This window comes from Apteryx mantelli, chromosome Z (assembly GCF_036417845.1).
Source record: "Apteryx mantelli isolate bAptMan1 chromosome Z, bAptMan1.hap1, whole genome shotgun sequence".
In the NCBI taxonomy this organism is placed as follows: Eukaryota; Metazoa; Chordata; class Aves; order Apterygiformes; family Apterygidae; genus Apteryx; species Apteryx mantelli.
In genome coordinates this window covers 31745542-31765234 of record NC_090020.1, presented here as the reverse complement: position 1 = coordinate 31765234, position 19693 = coordinate 31745542, and the positions used below count along the sequence as shown (strand labels likewise).

Genomic DNA, 19693 nt, shown 5'->3' with positions numbered 1-19693 from the left:
CATCGTGGCAGATATCAGCAAAGATGCAAGAGACAGAGGTCCCTATAGTCCCAACTTGCAGATCTCTCGCAATGATACCATATGCAACAGTAAATGCTATTCTCTGTGAATACAGGAGGAAGAACTGGGTTCAAAAGTACTGCTGGGAAAATTGCTCTGTCTTCAGGATGACAAGTTTATATGGGTATGTTAGAGTCAGTACAACAGTCATTTAAAGTGGAATGAGGAAATGAATAGCAAATTTGTTGAACATCACCCCCATGCATTCAATCAAATCACTCAAGCCGGCATCAGAGCATCTGGACATAATCCACTTCTCGCAAGTCTCACCCCATTGCATCAGTGAAAGTTTTATCATTAATCTCTGGAGGGAGAGAGAGAGGGAAGAGGTTTCACCATGGATATTCATTACAGATATTCTACTGCTCACAGTCAACTGGAGCAGCAAACCAGTGGATCAGAAAACAATTTACTAGTATTTTAAAAGTGTCAAGGCATGATACAGAATGTCCAAAAAAAACCCAACAACCCCCCCCCCCCAAAACCCAACCTTTTTTGTTAATTTATAGCTCTCGATTAAGCACAACAATTTGCTCCAGACTGGCTTGGGAAGACCACATCTCAGATGAAAGCCTCTGGCTGTCAGAAGCAATCAAGCGGGAGGCCAGTGTTTCCCCCACTGAATAACGGGGCTGGAAGACCCTCAGGGCTGGCGCAGTCCAACATGAGCCGCCCATGCAGAATAACCGTAGCCGTGAATTCACAGCGTAAGTCTGGCCACCTTGCCTAAGAGGCATCCAAAGATAGATATTTCACCATTTCTGTGGACAGTGTCGCTGCCTCTGCCTTGCACCTGCATAAACACTAGCTGTTTTTCTAGTCGCCTGTGAGTGCTTCCCATCCCAGGGAAGGAGACTTGGCGGCATTCCCCGCGCCTGGCTCAGTGCAGTGTCCCTGACCCTGTGGTATCTCTGCCCTGTGGCGCTTTGGGGGCCAGCCACAAATGCTAGCCGTGCTCGGCTGAGAAGCAAAACACTGCCTTATTAAAACCTGTTAAAAGTTCACACTTCTCTGAGAATATGGGCCTGATCCAGCACTCAGTACAGCAATGGGGAGATAGATCAGCCTCTCCATGAAGAGCAACCTTGTTAGCAGCTCTAATTTAGCAACCACAGCTCCGTCTTTTTAATCACTCAGCAATTTGGCTCTGTTCCTTCCCCAGCACAGAGCATTTCTGAATTGAAGAACTGCTTTCCCATAATTAAATGAAAAAGAGTTAGTTGCAGCCCTCTGCACAAATTACTACCCAATGAATGCAGAATAACGTATTATAAGTAGTACTTTATTCTATTTATTGTACAGGTATTGATGTGTGTTGGATTTGTTCTATTTTAGAGACACTGCCATGGTAACTAGTCTCTCTTGACAAAGGCTTTATGTCAGAGCAGAAGGGGAAGACGCAGAAACCGAACTTCGGGTAGCCACTGAAATGAAGGCTGCCAGCATCAGCCTCACCAAAGCATCACCAGAAAATAAGCTGGTATGTCTGTGTCCTCTCGAACGTGCTGCTCACTGGGGAATCACCAGTTACTGCAGGAGAAGGGAGGAGAGGGGCAGCCGATGCTGTCTATTTCTAAGGCAAAGCTCAACAAATTTTTGCTGTTAATTTTTAAGATGCTGGTTGCCCACGCAGGTTTAATCATTCACATGGTTTTAAAGAGGAAAACAACAGCATTAAATTAACTTAAATTAACAGTGCTATTTCAGTGCCATCAATACTACTTCAGCTAGCAAAACAGCCAGCAAGATGTACACAACACCAGTTGCGCTTTGCAGCTTTCACTATTGCTGCTTTCACTGTGCAGCAGGTAGTTTGTGTAGCAGCTTCACTCCTATTTCAAGGTACCGATACCAACGGCCAGTTACAGCTTTCCTGGGCTGGCCCTGGCTTGGTTTCAGTCTCACATAAGACTCCCTAAAGCCCCCAACTCCCTTCTCATCACGCCTACTCCCTTTGTCAAGCCTTGGGTTGGACTTCTGCAAGTAGAGCCGAAGCAGCAGCACCAGCACCAGCAGCAGGGCTGAATCCCTGCACAGGGTCTCAGGAGACATCCCCGGCTCCCACGTACGCGGCTGCTTGGGGTTTTATGGCCCCCAATGTCCCCAGATCTGTAGTTATGCGCTGCTGATTTTGGCAAGGCTTGTTGGTGCTACACACTTGAAATTAAGAATTTTCATAAACATCAGTTGCATTTCCATCTTTTTCAGCAAAACTTCGACTTTGTCCAGCACAAGCCGACAGCCTACTGTGCCTCATTCTGGCTCTGCAAAGACATCTTTGAACCCTTTCCCAAGTCACATTTACAAGTAGGTTTTAGCAGCAAGTTCGGTCTGAAAATAACCTCTAAGCAACCTATATCCTACTATGAAACAGCTCCCGAGTTTTGCACACCTTGGGAAAACGCCACTACCTGGGATTGCTATTGCTGCCTTCCCCGATCCCTATGTGGGAGACCTGCGCTGAGGCCGGTGAGGTTGTACAACGCGAGGTGAGCCAAAGGAGCACCGCAACAGCTTGTAAAGCGCAGAGCCCCTGCCAAAGCGATTAGTCCCCCACTGGTGAAAAAAACTGATAACATCTACTGCCAATAGGTGTTATTCTAAGCAAGCAAAGTGCATATTTATTTAGTGGCCTCTGTGGTATCGGAGGCACCATGTTTACTTTCCATCTGCTTTCACTCATTCGAGTCTCTTTAGGTTCCCAGTCGTTAAAAACGACTGGTGCTAATGACATTTGTCAACGTAATTCCCCAAATCACGAAGCAGTGGAAAGAAACATAAATGGAAGCTGACGACCTGCATTTACAACGGGTTATTTGCAGAGACTTTTCTTCTTATGTAACGGCTTGGAAAAAAAAAAGGGGGGGGGGGAAGACAAATAGACACGGTCTCCTGAAATCGGGGATGAGGGGGGAGAGGAGGGGAGAGGAGGGGAGCGGGAATACGAGATCCATATGTTCGTCCTATTTTGCCTCCAAAAGACTCGCAGCTCTGGGTTGTGATTCTCTGAAGTGTTAATTATAGGAGCTGGGGATGTCAGCAGTGCTCTTAATAGAATAACTTAAGTGCCGGGGGGAGGGGAAAAAAATTACTCGGTAAGTGTAAAAAATAAAAAAAAAAAGCGCCAGATTTAGAAATAGCAATCAGTGGCAACAAAAGCCAAACGCGCACACTGCCGGGCAGCTGGGTCCCGGCTTTCGTTTTTATCCCCTCGGGTGCTAGGAGGCTGCAGGGCTGTACCGCTGCCCGCCGGCGCGCGGGGACCCCGGCGGCATCGTGCCCTGCGCACGTAGGTGCCGACTCCCAAAATACACCGCCGCAAGGGGGGTGCAAGGGCAGCGAGGCGAGGGGCACGCGGGGAAGAGGATGTGGGCGTGTGCGTGTCTCCAAGGGGTATTTAAAATAGCGCATGCCTCCAAGGGGTATTTAAATAGTCTCTGCAACAACGTGGATCAGTTGCTTCTGCGGACGCATTTAGTCAGTGCAATAAAACCAGGACAGATATTTTGGTGTTTGATCTCCAGACCATTAAAGCAATAAAGCTGTGTCACCGGGTGATTTATTATCCGCCACGCAGAGGGTGGGAGCGTAAGAATATTTACGATGGACATAACGAGAGGCGATCTCCCATGACTTTCCTCACCCACCTGAGCGAGGGTGCGCCCAGCACGGCACGCGGAGCCCTTTTCCCTGCCTCAGTGCCAGTGCGATTCTGCCCTCCCCACTCCCAACATCCGCTCGAGACGGCGCAATAAGCCATTGGGGAGGACCACGGACCACAAACCGCAGCGAGGCCGCGGCCGCTCGCCCCTGCGGACACTGCCCACTCCTCCCTGGAGCGCGGATAGCGCTGCTTCCCGGTGCTCACAGGCATCGGGAGCATCTGCTGGCTCTGCAGCAGTCAGGTACCGAGGTTAAAGAGCACTTACTTGTGTGAAACCAGCTGGCAAGGAGACGGCTGCTCCCAGGCTGGAGCCCAACGCCTCTGCCAAATTTGAAGGCTCTGCCCGGGTAATGCATGCTGGGAACAAAAGTTTCGATTTAAATGTTGCCCAGGATTAAGGCTATTAGCAGAGGTCAGAAGGGCATAAAGAAAGGTGCTTTGCAGATGAGCTGTTTTTTCTTGTGATGCCTCAAGTAGCACAAAAAGTTGTAAATTGCTTTCAATTTGCAAGCTAGAAGGTGCTAAACTCCTCGGCATCCCTGCTCCTTCCACAGACAGACTGGGTTTCCAGGAGTGTGAATCCGGTCCTCGGAATCACCCGTGTCAATAGTCCCATTGTTTGCTAATCCCAGATGAATCACCTGTTTATTCCCAACAGCTTCTAACTGGGCTGGCTGGTAAACCCAGATCATTTAACCACAGAGCCTGCACTGTTCATGTTGTCACACACTAAACAGTAACAGCAGCACTGGTCTTTATGTATTTAAACAAGTTGTTCAAGGAAAATATACATGTATATACATATATACATACATATATACATGCACACAACAACAGAGTGGCACATCTGGACCTTCCTTGCGACTATCAGTCATTTTACAGTAACCGCTGCTAGGCCTAGGAACATCATTGTCTGTACCAAAAGTACCCAAAATGCATGTAATTAACTTGCCAAGTGTCTGTTATTTGTTTTTAAGCTTGCACACTGGGACAGCAAAAACAGACATATCCCAGTATTTACCTCATATTTTAAATAAAAAGTCTGTTCATTTGCTCTCTGATCTACTCTGATCCATCTCCTCTGTTTCCTGCATGCCATTCAGTACAGACCCCAACCAGAAAGAGCACAAGCAGTGAATCTTTCTGTTCTCAGCAGCCTTGTTAATCCCTGATCTGAGCTGAGTTTTAGTTCAAATTTTGATAATTTGTTTGTGATCTTTTGTGGCAGTACCTATTTTTGTGCAATGTGACACAGCTCAAGGAAGTAAAACAGTTGTTTTTCCACACATATGTTCTATTCTGTTTAGAGTCTTTTAAAATTATTATTATTATTCATTGCATCATGGATAAAAATAGACCTAACCCCTACAATTTCTGATCCCTCAAAAGCTGGGAGTTGCTGCAGGAGCACCATCTATGTTGTGCAGATCAAATTGTATGCAAGGAGTTGAAGCACAGGGCCTTTAGCATAGAAATGCTGTGGGTCACTCTTTGAGTGACCACTTCAAATATTCTTCTTTCTTGCATGAAGAAACCTATCCAAATCTACTGTTTATCATAAATAATAATAAGCCAGCCTGTGAGCTGGATTATTAGAGTCTGTCTGACCCTGTCCACTGATATCCAAAATTTCTTTTGTCCCTTCCAGGACCGTCACTCTTCCTTGTAATGTAAACTTTCTCACTGATCTGGAAATAAATTATTATAACCATTAAAAAAATGCTAATTGGAGTAGTCAATAGGCACTGTGAATTACTTTTAAAATAATACAGTGATCAAGATGATTGATTTTCCAGTTACTTGAAGCATTTAGTACAAAGACTCCTCTGTCATGAAATCAATTGTGAAAGTTTGTGAAGCCTTAGCAGAAGCAGGAGCAGGAGCAGGAGCAGGTCTTGTGTTGAATATTCCCTCCTGGCCTCTTTAGTATTTCACAACTCCCTACGGATTTTATGCAGAAGAAAGGTGCCAGAGTTGCTGATGGCTCTTTGACACTGTTATTAGTTGGGGCAGGCCAAGCTGGGTGCGAGCCACAGGGTGGCTGGGGAGGAGAAGTCCAAAGTGCAGTCTGGCCAACAGCCAAACACACTGAAATGCTGCAAAATACCAACTGTATTGCAAGGCCGTTGAGTGTCCCGCTGGGACCAGTTTCTCCAGCTTCGTACAGCACAAGGCAGAGCTAGTTCAGGGATGGGGTGGCTGTGCACAAGTGGCACCACCTGGTCCTTCATGCGGATGCCTTAAAAATCCCCTGGGAAAGGGCAAAGTGGGGAGGAGCGCCTGGGACCTTGCGCCCACAGTGCTGGGGTGGCCAGGCACCGCTTATGCAGGTTCAGCGCCGGGAGGCTTCACAGGCAATGAGGCCTGCCGCTGCCAAAAGCGCTTCATCGCAACCAGTCATCTTCAGCAAGGTGTTTCATTTCATCATGGCAACAAAACACATTGGCTCTGGAAGGGATCCAGCTTCCACCCCAAAAGCAGGTAAGGCAGTTTGCACTGGATGAACACAAGTTGCCAACAGAGCTTTTTAGTGCAGAACAAGGTTATTTTCATGGCTTTGGACAACTTTATGCTGAGGCATCTTCTCAGAGGATCATTTTCCTTTGACCTTTTGAACATTTATAGGCAGCTCCTCTAATCTCAGTGAGGTCTATTGGCAGAGAGAGGCAGACACAGCCATAAGGTGGCCCTCATTCTGTTTTGCTTCAGTCTTGAAGGGTTTGGTTTAAATCAATAGCTCATGGCGGGATCTTTAATCAAGTTGCTGAACCTATGTTGGGTGTCTAGGCCCTCTATGTTCTGAATGTTAATAATTATGTTCCTCAAGGACTTGGAATTAATGCTAGATTTGTTCACCATATATACATTCTAGAGGGGTATGAGTTAAAAAGAACAGTCCTACGCTCTGCTACATTTTTAATGGCACTGTGGTTTGAGAGACACATTTTGCAAAAAGCCAGAAATCTCTTTGCAGCCAGCATGGACACATTTCTTCAAGGCTTGTTTATGCTAGAAGCTAAATAGGTATATTGCTCCTCAAATCAGTAAGCATTCAAATAGGATCTTCACTTCAGAAAACAAAGAATAAAAAAGAGCCTAACAGATTACATTCAGATGGGATATTTCATTTTCTTATTGCTATGGGACTCTTCTTTCCTCACCTAGAAGTTCAGTGACCTGGCTTTTACTCAAGGTTTTAGAGTGCAAATATATCATGTTTCTAAGCATACTAAACTCTCCCTTAATTCCACTCTTTTCAAAAGAAATGGAGCTAAACAAAGGCATTCAAACAAAAGAAAATAGCACACAACACTTCATGAAAATTGTATGTCTTTTAAAGTAATCATTGTATCTTTCTTTTGGATGACATTGTTTATTGTAAGACATCATTTTTATTAAATACACTGTAATACAAGAGACTTTTCATGTCATGTCGAGAGCAGCTGGTCACATGATTCACAAACAAAACTTTTAACACTGATACCTAGGCATCACTTTGAAATCAGCCAAGATGCAATGAAAGTTTTAAAGCAATGACTTGCTATAACAAACCGCAAAACAAGAACCACTGAATATTTGCACAGAGACATCACATTAAAAAAAAAAAAAAAACAGAAAAAAGAAAGGAGAAAGATAGCTCTAAACACCAGGTCACAGTTGGTGACAATATAGAGATCTATATTTATATGTAGATATCTCCTTCTATCTCAAGTGACAAAGAGAGAGATATCTAGAAATATATATATACATAAAGTATAGGTGGAGAGCAGGGCTGGGACAAATATTTCATAATTAATTGGTTCTGTCTCTATTGGTGATGTAATTAAACATTGATGTTGAATTAAATTACTTGTATATAAAACATTCTTAGCTGCTTTTCTTTAAGTTACAGAAAGATACATATAAGCTGCAAGATATAGGCCTCTGGAAAGATTTGAATTGATCTCGTTTTCTTACACTTTCCTGTCAAACAGCCTCACTACAAGCAGCTTCTATTATCCTTGCCCAAAGTAGTCAGTGTTTATAAAATACCAGTCGGTCATCATGCAGAACCTTCCACAAGCAAACAAAAAACCCCCATAGACCTGGTCTAGAATGCATAGACGGTAAAATAATATACCCATCTTTTCCCATTTCTTCTCCTGAGACGTATGTTTAAAAGATGGCAAAATAGTCACTTGGTTGCTGTTGTGAAATTCACAGTGTTTTCCCTGCAACATGTAGACTTTTTTTTTTTTTTTTTGCTTCATATTTGTGATGAATGTAGCAAAAAAACCCAAAGCCCCCCCAAAACAAAGGTGTTTTAACTAAGGCTCTTCAAGGACCTCTTGATTCAAAGCAGCAGTGGTTCATCCCAGCCATGACAACAAGAAAATACAACTTCCTGTGCTATCAAAACCTTCATCTTTGATTAGAACCCCCCGTCTCTTCCCCAGCCCCTTCCCACTCCCCTCCCTCACATTTTATAGCAGTATTTGAAATTCATTTACAGGCTGCAACAATCCAGAGACAGTCTTGTTCTAACATATATGCACTGTACCTTAGTCATCCAGTGATCTGATCATTTTATTGGGTTATTTCTTTCCTTTTTAAAGAGTTTGGTAAAAGTCTACATCAACCACAACAAAAACAATCTCTCAAAAAGGTGGGGTACGGAGAGAGAGAAAGAGAGAGAACGAGAAAATGAGAGAACGAGAGACAGAGAGAGAGACAGAAGGAGAGAAGGAGAGAAAGAAGGAAGGAAGGAAAGAGAAAATGAAAGAAAGTGAAAGAAAGAGAAAGAATGAAAGAAGGAAAGAAGGAAACAAAAAGAAAAAGAAAGAAGGAAAGAGAAAGGAAGAGGAAAGAAAAAAAGTCATTTATTAAACTGTAGACAATATATAGATATATTGATTTACAAATCAAAGTAAATTAAGTCCTTTTAAAAAGGGTACACTCCATCATGCATCATGGGGTGCTGTTGTTTTACAAATATCTGTTCTCCACAGTTCTGAGTTCTGCAGATTTATTGAGAGTGAAGGACAGAGTGTGGCGAATGCTGCTATTATTACTGCTGAATTTTGGCGTTCTCACCATTGTCCTAAAAGTTGTGTTGCAGTCTGAATAGTCCAGCTCATTCTTGGAATTATTTTGTTACTGCAGACAAGTATAAAATGTTGATGGAGCTGCACTGTTATTCCAGGACAATAAAATAACAATAGCACAAACCCAAAAATGACAGTAAATCAAACTCTGCTTTTGGAACTCAGAAGCTAATCTGCTCATTTCCTTGTGAGAAATCAACAAGTGAGATGAGAATGGTCAAAATGTTTTTATGCAATCATTTAGAGAAAAAAAAAGTGCTTGTCATTGTATCTCTGGCATTCTAGTACTTCCTCTGCTGCACACCAGTTAAAAAGTTGAGTCTTAAAAACATAGAAAAAGAAATATCAAAATAAAAAAATGATTTTGGTTACTCAGCAGACTTTTATCAATTTATTAATACCACTCTATTCTAATTATCACTTGTAATCACATAGGTGTATGTAAATTTATACATATACACACAGCCCATAAATAATGTGCATGCATGTCTGCACATATATAAATAAAATACAACAGACATATGCATACATGTATATGTTATGTGTGTGTGTGTATATATGCCATATGTAAACACACATATATAATATATATTATATATATGATTGGTTCATAGCATAGTCCAGAAAGACTTTTTAAATGAGCCTGATTGTCATATTTACTCAGTGTATATGATTTAGCTGACAGTGCTAGTGTGATGAATGTGCACGTATACTCACCCTGTATTGTGATTTGAGCGCATTTCTTCTTCTTCTCCGCTCATTCTGCTACACTTACCCACCTTTTCATGAATAAACACAAAACATGTATAGCTACAGTTAACAGCTTGTCTATTTTGATTATACATTTTATGCACTATCAAGAACATTATGATATAGGTCAAGGTTATCCATACTGGTGGCTCTGAAGAACATTTGGTCCTTAAGAAGTTTAACATACTGCTATGTTATTGCACAATGCATTGCAACACTATTTATTCTCTGAAATAACTCTAATAGTCTCACTAGTAAATCAAAAAGAAGATGCCACTAAGTACAATTTCAGGGTTTTGTTGGTTTGTTGGGTTTTTTTGGTATACATTCTTTCAGTGCTTGCAAAACCCACCTGGTTGCTTTCAGGCTAAAGCCTGCTTTCCAATAGAAGAGCATCTTGGACGCATTTTTCTTAAGCTCCTAAGAAACTAAGAGGGAAGACAGCGGGCAGAAGCTTCCCCTTCCACCACTTGCAACCCTCTCCCATTGCACAGCCTCAGTGGGGTCTGACACCTTCCTTCTCCCCCTGCTGTTGTATTGAAAATGAACTTCAAAATCCTTCAAAAAACAAAACTCAGATTCTCAAGAGGATGGGTTTCACTGGATGCTCAGTCATTATCCAGCTTTCTGAGCAAACTTCCAGACAGTCTAGATAAAATCTTAAGGCCCATTTTGTAGGAATCTTCCTCTGGCTTTTTGAGTGTTTCCAGTTCAGTTGTGGTTAAGAAATAACATCTAGTTTATTAAAGAAATACTGAGTATGGCTTTATAGTTACACTGTCATGTTTATTTGTAATGCTGCCTTTTCAATGACATTGAGAAGGGTAAAATTCCATCACTGTCCAGTGAACTTTTCTTTCGAAAATGTTCAAAATCTTTATGACTAGCTCTAAAAGCTTCTGAAGGAAAAACCTAAAGTGCCTCAATAAATAATATATGCAAGCAAGTTATATATTAAAGATGTTATGGGAACACTTGCAAAAATAAAATGCTTAATTTATTAAATAAAATACCCCTAACACAAAGATGAAGGACTATTTTGATCTGGCTCATATCAATAAGAAGAAACAAAACAAGAAAAAGAAAAGAAAGATCACTTTTTTGCAGTAACGCCCCCTCACAGAGGGAGGCAAAAGTCTTGAGGAATAGGTAAGGTAGGTTTTCATTTGTAAGAATTCATATTAAAAATAATCCTAACTCTAAATTTGAAATCTTCAACTTCCGGTTTGAAAAATAACAGATATGCCCATGCAGTTGTCATCAACACAGTGGCCATGCAAATGCTGTACATGTACAATGCCCATTCAACCAAAAAGAAATAATTTAAGAAAGAGTGGATGCTGGGAATGACAGCACTAGTACCGATACAAGCGTGGTGCTGAGCTCAGGGTCTGTGCGCTCAGAATAGTAAGCTATAACCTCAGAGTCACATTTGTTTTCTCCAAGGATCTCACTCAATTCTCTGCCATGGCTCAAACATAACCAGCGATCTCTATGTGTTACATTACTCATGTAATATCAGCCTGTTGTATCTGTAGCATTGTAAAGGCATTTTAACATAGCTAATGTCCTCCATTAGCTCCATTTAACGAAATACAAGTTATACCATTATGAGTTTGCTATGCCTAATAGGGTGTACTACAAGATGAGTGATAGTTTCTGCACAGAGGGCATTAATCGACAAAGACAATGCACAGTTTTGGCTGCACGGTTTTAAAAAAAAAAAAGAAAAAGGATTGAGGAAGGAAGGAGTATGCTGCTGGACAAGCGCAGTATAAGGTACACCTGCCCCAGGATCAATAGTTTGTCCTATCTTATCAAAACCCTTAGTTTCAACACTTGATCCTGAAATTAATACTGTACATTAATAAGCCTAGCTTCAGCCTTTATTACCAAAGATGAGCTGGAGAACATTTTTATACCAGTGGCATGACAATATCCTACCAGAAGACAAAATAAGGGCATGTGTTTAGTTTATCATGATGTAACATAATTGTGTGCAGTGCAGGCAGCATCTTTTTCCCTTTTACCATAGACTTGTATCTGGCAATAAAAAGTGCTGTCCAAGCACCTCCTTGAACAATCCCTTTACTTTTCAGAAAGATTCTCCAGGGAAAGTGCTAAACTCCCTCTTGCCTTCCATCAAATAGTTTCAGTGTTTTTTTAGTGGGGTTGGATGCCATCTGATCCCATAGTTCCTCCAGACAGTGGATCACACAATACTGTTTTCTTTCCATTTGGCTTTATCTCCACAAGAAATATGCTTTGTGTAGAGAACACTAGTCTTCTTTTTCCACCCACATGCCGAAGCAAAAAAATTGAGGTGAATCCATAGAAACTTCCAGTATCTGTACAGCAGAAATCACAAAGTTCAAGTCAAATATATTTTTCCCTTTTTTTCATCCACATCAAAGGCATGAATACAACAAGGCATTGTTAGTTGTGGTGGGCAAACTGGAGAGTCTGCTGATATAACAGATCAGGTTTTTAAGGCCTTTGTCTATGCAGAGTTACAATAATGCAGAAGCCAAATTGATTAGAAAGAGACGAGAGAGGAAAAAAATGATAGAAACTGAAAGACAGAGAGAGAGAAAAGAGATACGTCTCAATAATGTCTTGAAAGTCAATACTGTGTCTACAGATGGAGAATTGCACATTGCTTGCCCTTTGAAAGCTTCTCCACAACTTTGTCATTAATACTGTCAAAGTTAAGAACACATTTTAATGGAGTTCAGCGGCAGTTGAACACATTCATTCACGCAGCCCATAAGAAGAAATGCTAGAAGGCATTAGCCTAAAATATCCAGGTAGACTGGTGATGCCTTGGCCAAGTTCTGGAGGAGGGAATGGATTTCTTTGATGTTGAGCCTCATGTGAGGCTCCCGTTGCCAACAGCCCAGCATCAAGTCATACACTTCCTTGGGACACGTGCGAGGTCGCTGCAGGACTCGGCCCTGAGTGATGCACTCAATCACCTATGAAAAATCACAAAGAAAGGATCAGGGTGGCCATGCAAACTACATGGGACTCACCCACAGAAGAGGTAGCTGCTCATAGCGGCCTCAAGAGATCTCCAGATTCCTTCAATTTATTGAAGACTGGTTTAGGACAACCACTCTGCGACAATGACATGTCCTGATATGTAACAGAAATCAGCCAAAGCCAGTTCAGGAGACAGGTAAGCTCCTTTCCATTGCCTCATGGTCTTTCTCAACACCCAGAGTAGGCTCTACTTTACAAAAAGGTAGAAGCTAGATCCCAGCTTGGTCCAATCCTACTTAAATAACTTCCATCCTTCCACTTTAAGGGAGAAAAGGGTGAAAAAGATGAACTTCAACCACAGTGTTCATGACAATACAATAAATACTTGATATCAGAGTTATTGCTTTTACTAAATATATTTGTTGCTGTCCCTTTCACAGAGAAGCCATACCATCAATTAAAATGCCACCCTCCCTTATACACACCTCGTTGTTTGAGAGCTGATACCATGGCTGTTTGCCATAGGTAAAGATTTCCCATAACACAACCCCCAGGCTCCAGACATCACTTTCTGTGGTGAACTTCCTGTACATGATACTCTCTGGAGGCATCCAACGAATGGGCAGCATGGTGTGACCCCCAACCTGAGAAGAACAAAGGAAAGAGTCAGAAATAATTCCTCCAGATTCTCATGAGGAAGAGTATCAAGATGCTAAACCAGGGGATGCTAAACATTTCCTTCTTGCCGTTCACTTAAGCTTGTAAGAACTAGGAAGCCATGAGCTAAACTCCTCTCTCCCCGAGCAGCAATTACTAGAATGATAGATTTCTCAATAGAATCTCCTAAGGAACTGTTTCTGAAGAACAATATTTCTAACATTTATTTGGCACCCCCTACCCAAGGAACTGAATACGCTATAAAATTATTGATTAACCTGTTAATCCATTTTAAATTAGGCCAGTTTTACTCTCCATTTTAAAATCAAGGAAGCTGTGAAAGATGCATGTAATGAAATCTGCAATGATGTTTTTCCTAGAAACTCTGTGATTTCAGCTGAGATCCATGAAGACACAGTGCTCTGACTGTATGACACAATAGGATGAGAATCTATGGTTTAATACCTTATTTTGAATGAATTAAAGCAGTGTTATTGTCTTTACAAAGTTAATAAATGCCTCAAATTATTTTGTTCCACATTAACTACCCAGTCCTACATAGCTTCACAAAAATTTCAGTCCTTTAGATATAGTCACTTGATAATAAATAACTTAAGACATGGACTACTGTCCCAAATCAACACAAGCTAAATTCTCTAGGAATCTTTTCCTGAATAAATGCTTTTCTGAAAGTCTCTAACCCACTCTTCATTTTCTTCAAAATGCTACACTTTCTTAAAACTGAGTTACTTAAGCTCAGTTTAACTAAAAACAATCTCTTACTTTTACTTCCATTTCCGAAACCATTTATTGTTCCCAGTATGTCACATTGTGACTGGATCAGTCAATGAATAAATCCACTACTTCCAAAATAGTGTAACCAGCTGAGCTACTGTGATACAGATATATAGATATTCTGAGTAATTTTGCATTAAGGCAGCTGTGAATATTTCCAAGGAAGGAAAAAAAAGAAAAGCTTTTTCAAGGACATCTAACTTTTGATTAATTCTCATTTTCCTGTCTGAAAATGTATTTAGTTATGAAACCACATTTGCACTTTCAAGATTCTGTCAGTTCAAAATATCATTTCTCCTTGTGGGACTTTACATATGTTGTTATAAATAATACCATCCTTGTTCTAATGTTGAAACAGCAAATGGAAGGAAAACCCAGCAGAAGTTCAATCAGGGTTCACATTATTTCTAAATCACTCAGAACATCCGTTTCCAGCTATTTGTCAGTAACTCAGCATTAGCGCAGCCTACCAAAAATACAGTTATAGCTGTTAGCGCTCAACCCTGTTCCATACACTGCCACAAGTCAACGTTCGCTACTGATCCCATCAAAATTGAAAGTGATACTAAAACTTTCATAGGTGTGGTCTATACTAGGCACATCTCCTCCTCCCCCTACCTGAGATGCCGTGCAAGTGAGCGAGGATTGTTTTTGTCCAAGACGCCGACTGAAAAGCAGGACTCCCAAGTTTAAGTTCTGATTACACTGTGGATTTGCTTCTAACTCAATACAGGTTGCAGCGCAGAGGCTTAAGTGCCATTCAAAAGGGGACCCAATTCCTGCTGCTTTCAGTCGAACTTAAAAACATACACATGAGCACTCACTTGACAGAGGATGGGTGCATGCTTTTAAGTGCTTTGCTCAATTAGGCACATTTGTCTCCATGTTACTGTTTACCTGTCCGACAGGCAGAAGTGCTGTAAGGCTCCATTCAGCAGATTTTTTAATGGTCTTTGACTGAGAAGTCAATCAAAGGCACAGAAAGTTTGAAGTAACATATTAATATGCTGTGATGCAAACAAAGCTTCATTTTCCCATTTTGTCATAAACTAAACCAAACATGGCAACCAAACAGCTCCAAAACACCACTGTTACTCCCTGCTCGAGTGGTATTTCATTAGAAAGTCAGAAAAGTTACTCCCTTAGAAACATGCAGCCACATACACCCGACCAAAGGGCAAGTGCCATTAAAAGGTGATTAGTGATGAGAGGCTTTTGGGCTCATTAAATATTAAAATGGCTCTTAGATCTGCTCATCATATAGCCTCCACAACTACTTGTTTTCAGCAATTTCTTTGAGTCATTCCTTAAAAATTAATGAAAGCTATAAACAATAAAATATTTCTATTTTTTCTTATTTGTCACATCCTACATTAACAGATTTTTAAAAAGCAATTAAAAAACAACACTGTCCAAATCTTCCTTTCCTATGGTTCCTTGCTACAGAACCACAGTGTAGCTGCAGTAGGACTATGTGCTGAGTTTTCAGTGTCATTCGGTAAAATAAATAGCCCTAGAGCGATGATGATAAATGACTGCCAAATGATGGATGTTGCAATGAACAGAACTAGAACATCACAGACCTAGTTGTCTGTCTTTGCAGTCATAGCAAGACTGACTCAACGGTACTGACACTTACCAAGAACTCGATTTACAGATAAGCACAAACCACAGGGCTTTTTGGCATTCTTCACAGGGCTGCACAACCACACACGGCCAGAGATGGAGCTGTGTCCTTTTTTGTCCCTGAAGGCAGAACACTTTACCAGGCAGAGTATGGAGCTGGGACTGAGAAGTCCTGCAACCTATCCAGCCCTGTCACTGCCCTTCTCTATCATCTTAGACAAGCTACTTCCAACACCTTAGAGTCTTTGTGAAAATAATATTTAACTCCTTGGCAAAAGCATCAATAAAAGGTGCTAGCTATGATTATAAAGGGTCTTCTTCTTGCCAGACTGTATTGTAGTGAAGACAGATGTGAAATACTTGGCATTACCTGTGGCGGGCTGAGTATCTTCCATCCCACCTAGTCCAAGAGCATCTTCAACTTCAACTCTGATCTCAGTTCAGCCACAGCAAAAACACAGGCCAAGGTCTGGCCAAAGGCACTTTCTCTAAATGCACATTTCTTTCTCTACTAGTGATCAGTGGTCACTGAGTCAACAATTACTCAGCTCAGAAATGCACTGAGGGCAGTGTTAGGTACAAGCTTAAAATGAAGCATGTGCTTCAGTGCTTTCTTGAACTGAAGCCTGTGACTTGACCCTGTGGTTCTTGGGATGCCTGAGACAAATCACCAGCCAGCTGTGAGGCTCCTTTTGTCTCTATGGCAGTGATGAGTCCAAGGTCTCACAGCTGTGTCACAACAGCAGTGAACTGAGGTAGATTGCATTTTTGCTAATGTCTCCAAGCTCGTAGCAAAGTTAGGGGGAATTCCCCAAGAAGGCTCAATGAAAGAAAACATGAGTATATTGACCAAACTTGGAAGGTGCTCAGTGCTTCAGAGGATGCCTTCTGCTCATACTTCATTAAGAAATGCAAGTACTGTACTGCTCTCAGATATAATTGGCATCCTGCAGGATGAATCCCCTCGTATGTTACACTGTAACTGTAGGGCTGCTTGATACACATCTTTTTAAAATGGTCATGAGCTAAGCAGACTACTATTGCAGGTAAACAACACCTTTAATATTTAATCTAGCTAAGGTTATGACAGGTTTAAAAGCACTACGGTTTTAACTTAATAAGATATCACTTTAAAATCTGTATTGTAGCTGTAGCAGAGCTGCAAAAACAACAATTTTATGGATACAAATTATGGTATATTTTCTTGGTGCTTACTTGAAGGCAGTTTCTTTATGATGGTTCATTTTTATTTAGAATTGCACTTCTGTAGATCTTTCCTGCAACTTAGGCACTTCCAAATGTCTGTTTATACAAGCAAGCACTCCCTAGCCCTGCTTTAGATTATTCACTAGCAAAATTGGGCTAGAATCTAAAGCAGAAGACCTGGTGAATTGGCTTCTGCAATGTGCGAACTATCCACAGGGAGGAGACTGCTATGCCAAATCACTGAACAATGATGCTGTTCTCCAAAGAAACACTTCCAAAGGGAAACTGCCACTCTGTTCCACATATGAAATGTCGTTTCATTTTCGACAGTGCAATGTCTTTCCACTTGTCACCACTTTCAGCGCTCATTTTTTAAATGAATTTAGCACTTTTGAAAGGTGCCAGATAAGCAGACCTTGAACATTCCCTTTGTCTATTTGTGAACGTCAAGCTTAAAGGATCATGGTACAAGTATTATGCCTTAGCCCTGAAGCAGGGGATCTAATTCTAGAGTTTGTTAAAGTTTGTTCAGTTTTTAGCTTTAGATGTTCCTTATCCTGATTTGTAGACAGTCACAAAATGATGGAGTTTGTCCACTGCAAAAGTTTCTCTACTAAGAAGTAAACCAGGCCTGTAGTACAAAATACTGTTGGCAGAGTTTTTTGCTGCCATGGGTTTGTACACATTCATCCATACATTCAATGTAAACCCAGCTTTGTGGCACCTCACAAATACCACCACAGAAAAAAGCCCTCAGCTGACTGTCATCAACCTGCAATTTCCCTGCATCACTCAAAACCTATCTGTCAACACCCTGCTCTGGTCACAGTTTCAACCTCTCCTGCCCAACCACCATGGGAACCCAAAGCTCTGTTGTGTCATGAAATTCTCCAGTGTATTCTGGAAATATTTCTTTCCCTGTTGGCCCACATTTGTGAGCAAAAGGATATATTCTCTTGTAAAGAATGAGCAAATTTAATACTATGCTCCTGCTGGGAAGCTGTTGTGGGGGGAAGCCCAGGGAAACCGCCCTACAGAGACATGGAAGAAACAGAGCTCTATATGGAGCTCCACAGATAAGACGCAAGCCAAGGACTGGGAAATGCACAAGAAATAATGTTGCTGAAGCGACCACCCAAACATTTCACTTCAGGCTTATCCCTCGTCCATGTGCACCATAAATAAAGTGAGGGCTGAGTGGTTTGGACACGCTTCTGCAGTGCTGACCAGCTGCACTCCAGCACAACTACACCAGGTCTGAGGAGCTGCAGGTTTGGCAGAGGGTTTGGGGGCTCCAGAACCAGGCAGCAGGGTGCTGCAGGGTCTGACCAAAACAGAGGGAGTGACCTCTCTTCCTATTTAATGCTGGTGGCCATAGCTGGAGAGGACTCACCGCTGCTCTAGAGGGAAGTTTTACCACCCCTTGCTGCTATGCAGGTGCCTTGTTCAGATCTTCATGAGATGAGGAATGTCCCCACCAGCATCTTCCAGAGGGACTGAATGCATCAAAATATCAAAATGTTCTGCACCTTCCCTACCCACCAGCACTCCTGGAGAGGCCAGCAAATCCAACCACCAGCTCTTGCAGGCATCATATTAGATAATCCCATGTTTTTGATCTCCAGCTTTAAGCAGTCGGTTACTCTGACTTTACGCAGTAAAAAACTACAGCTACCAACTGCACAGTCTTGGAAAATAGACGTCTTCATTTATGTTCACAGTTCCCAAGTTTGCATGATTGCCTCAGTGTGACATTGTAATAATGTGACACAGTGCTTTGTATTTTCTCTAAAGACTAGTGATGCTCTTTTTGCCTACAGAATAAAAGTAATCTGTTTACTTGGTGAGCCAAATGAATCTGAATAAGTAAACCATGAGTTTCAGCCCTGATCCTGCCCAATGCCTGTCTGGCTTGACTGCTGCATCTCTGCAGAGCCTGGCTGATCTTAGTGCAGCTCTGCCTGAGGACAGACCTTTTGCATTTCTGGGAGGTTGTCCTGAGAGCAGCAGCACAGTTAAGAATATGCTTCAATTAACTTTCATGACAAGTATATATTCAGTCACTTTGATGTAGCTGGATCTTAGTTTGTCAAACTGGAACTAAGCTATACCTTTTGATTCCTTTATTCATCTACCTCTAATAATGCATCCTCTGTATTTGGGAGATTATAGCATTTCAGGGTTGTTTTCACTATTTATCTTTTGGTCTTGTGATTTATTCCCCTATCTCAGGATGATACAACTGCAAAGAAATGTTCTCTGCAAAGACTATCACGTCTTATTGCTAAAACTGAAAACCTTTCCTTCTCTTGGTGAACATCTGCTCTTTCCTCTTCATAAAATGCTGGCAAACGTTTCTCTCAGCACAAGAAAAAAATCAGTAATTATTATTTTCATTTCTTCCATGCCCTGGCCTTTCAGACAAAGTCAATGTCTCCTCTTAAAATATCATCCATCCTGCCATGCCCACTTGCAGAAAAGCAATATTTTATTTTCACAGTCTCAGTCTGAGTAACAAGCAATACCATTCTAGCACATGAGGTTACTAAATTATGATATAAAGTGGATTATTTGCCAATAGCTAAAGATATGTCCTTTCAATTTCACTTTTAACCCTATTTTAGCTCGTCTTTATTCAAGAGGGACTCATGTCTAAAGTTTTTTATTAATTCTACCAGTCGTCTTCTCAGAAAAGTGAAATGATGTCTAGAACAACATTTATTACACTGTAATTTCTTTCTTCAGTTGTGCAACATCAGTTCAATATCTTGTGTCAACCTTGTGTCACTGGAGATAAATTCTTCTCATCAGTCTCTGTGAAACCATGAGCAATACGGGGAATATGAACAAAGAACAATTACTCACAGTT

General features: G+C 41.4%; 1 protein-coding gene across 4 annotated transcripts in view; it reads right to left on the bottom strand.

Moving 5' to 3' along the window:
* Positions 1-12299: 12299 nt before the first annotated feature.
* NTRK2 (neurotrophic receptor tyrosine kinase 2) overlaps positions 12300-19693 on the bottom strand; it is a 198632-nt gene continuing 191238 nt past the window's right edge. For all 4 annotated transcript variants that reach the window (XM_067315695.1, XM_067315697.1, XM_067315696.1 and 1 more), the window contains 2 exons: positions 13026-13184; positions 12300-12533 (listed from right to left, as the gene is read on the bottom strand). In XM_067315695.1, the coding sequence (XP_067171796.1) occupies positions 12348-12533; positions 13026-13184 (345 nt within the window). In that variant the 3' untranslated portion in view covers positions 12300-12347. The remainder of the gene's footprint in view (positions 12534-13025; positions 13185-19693) is intronic.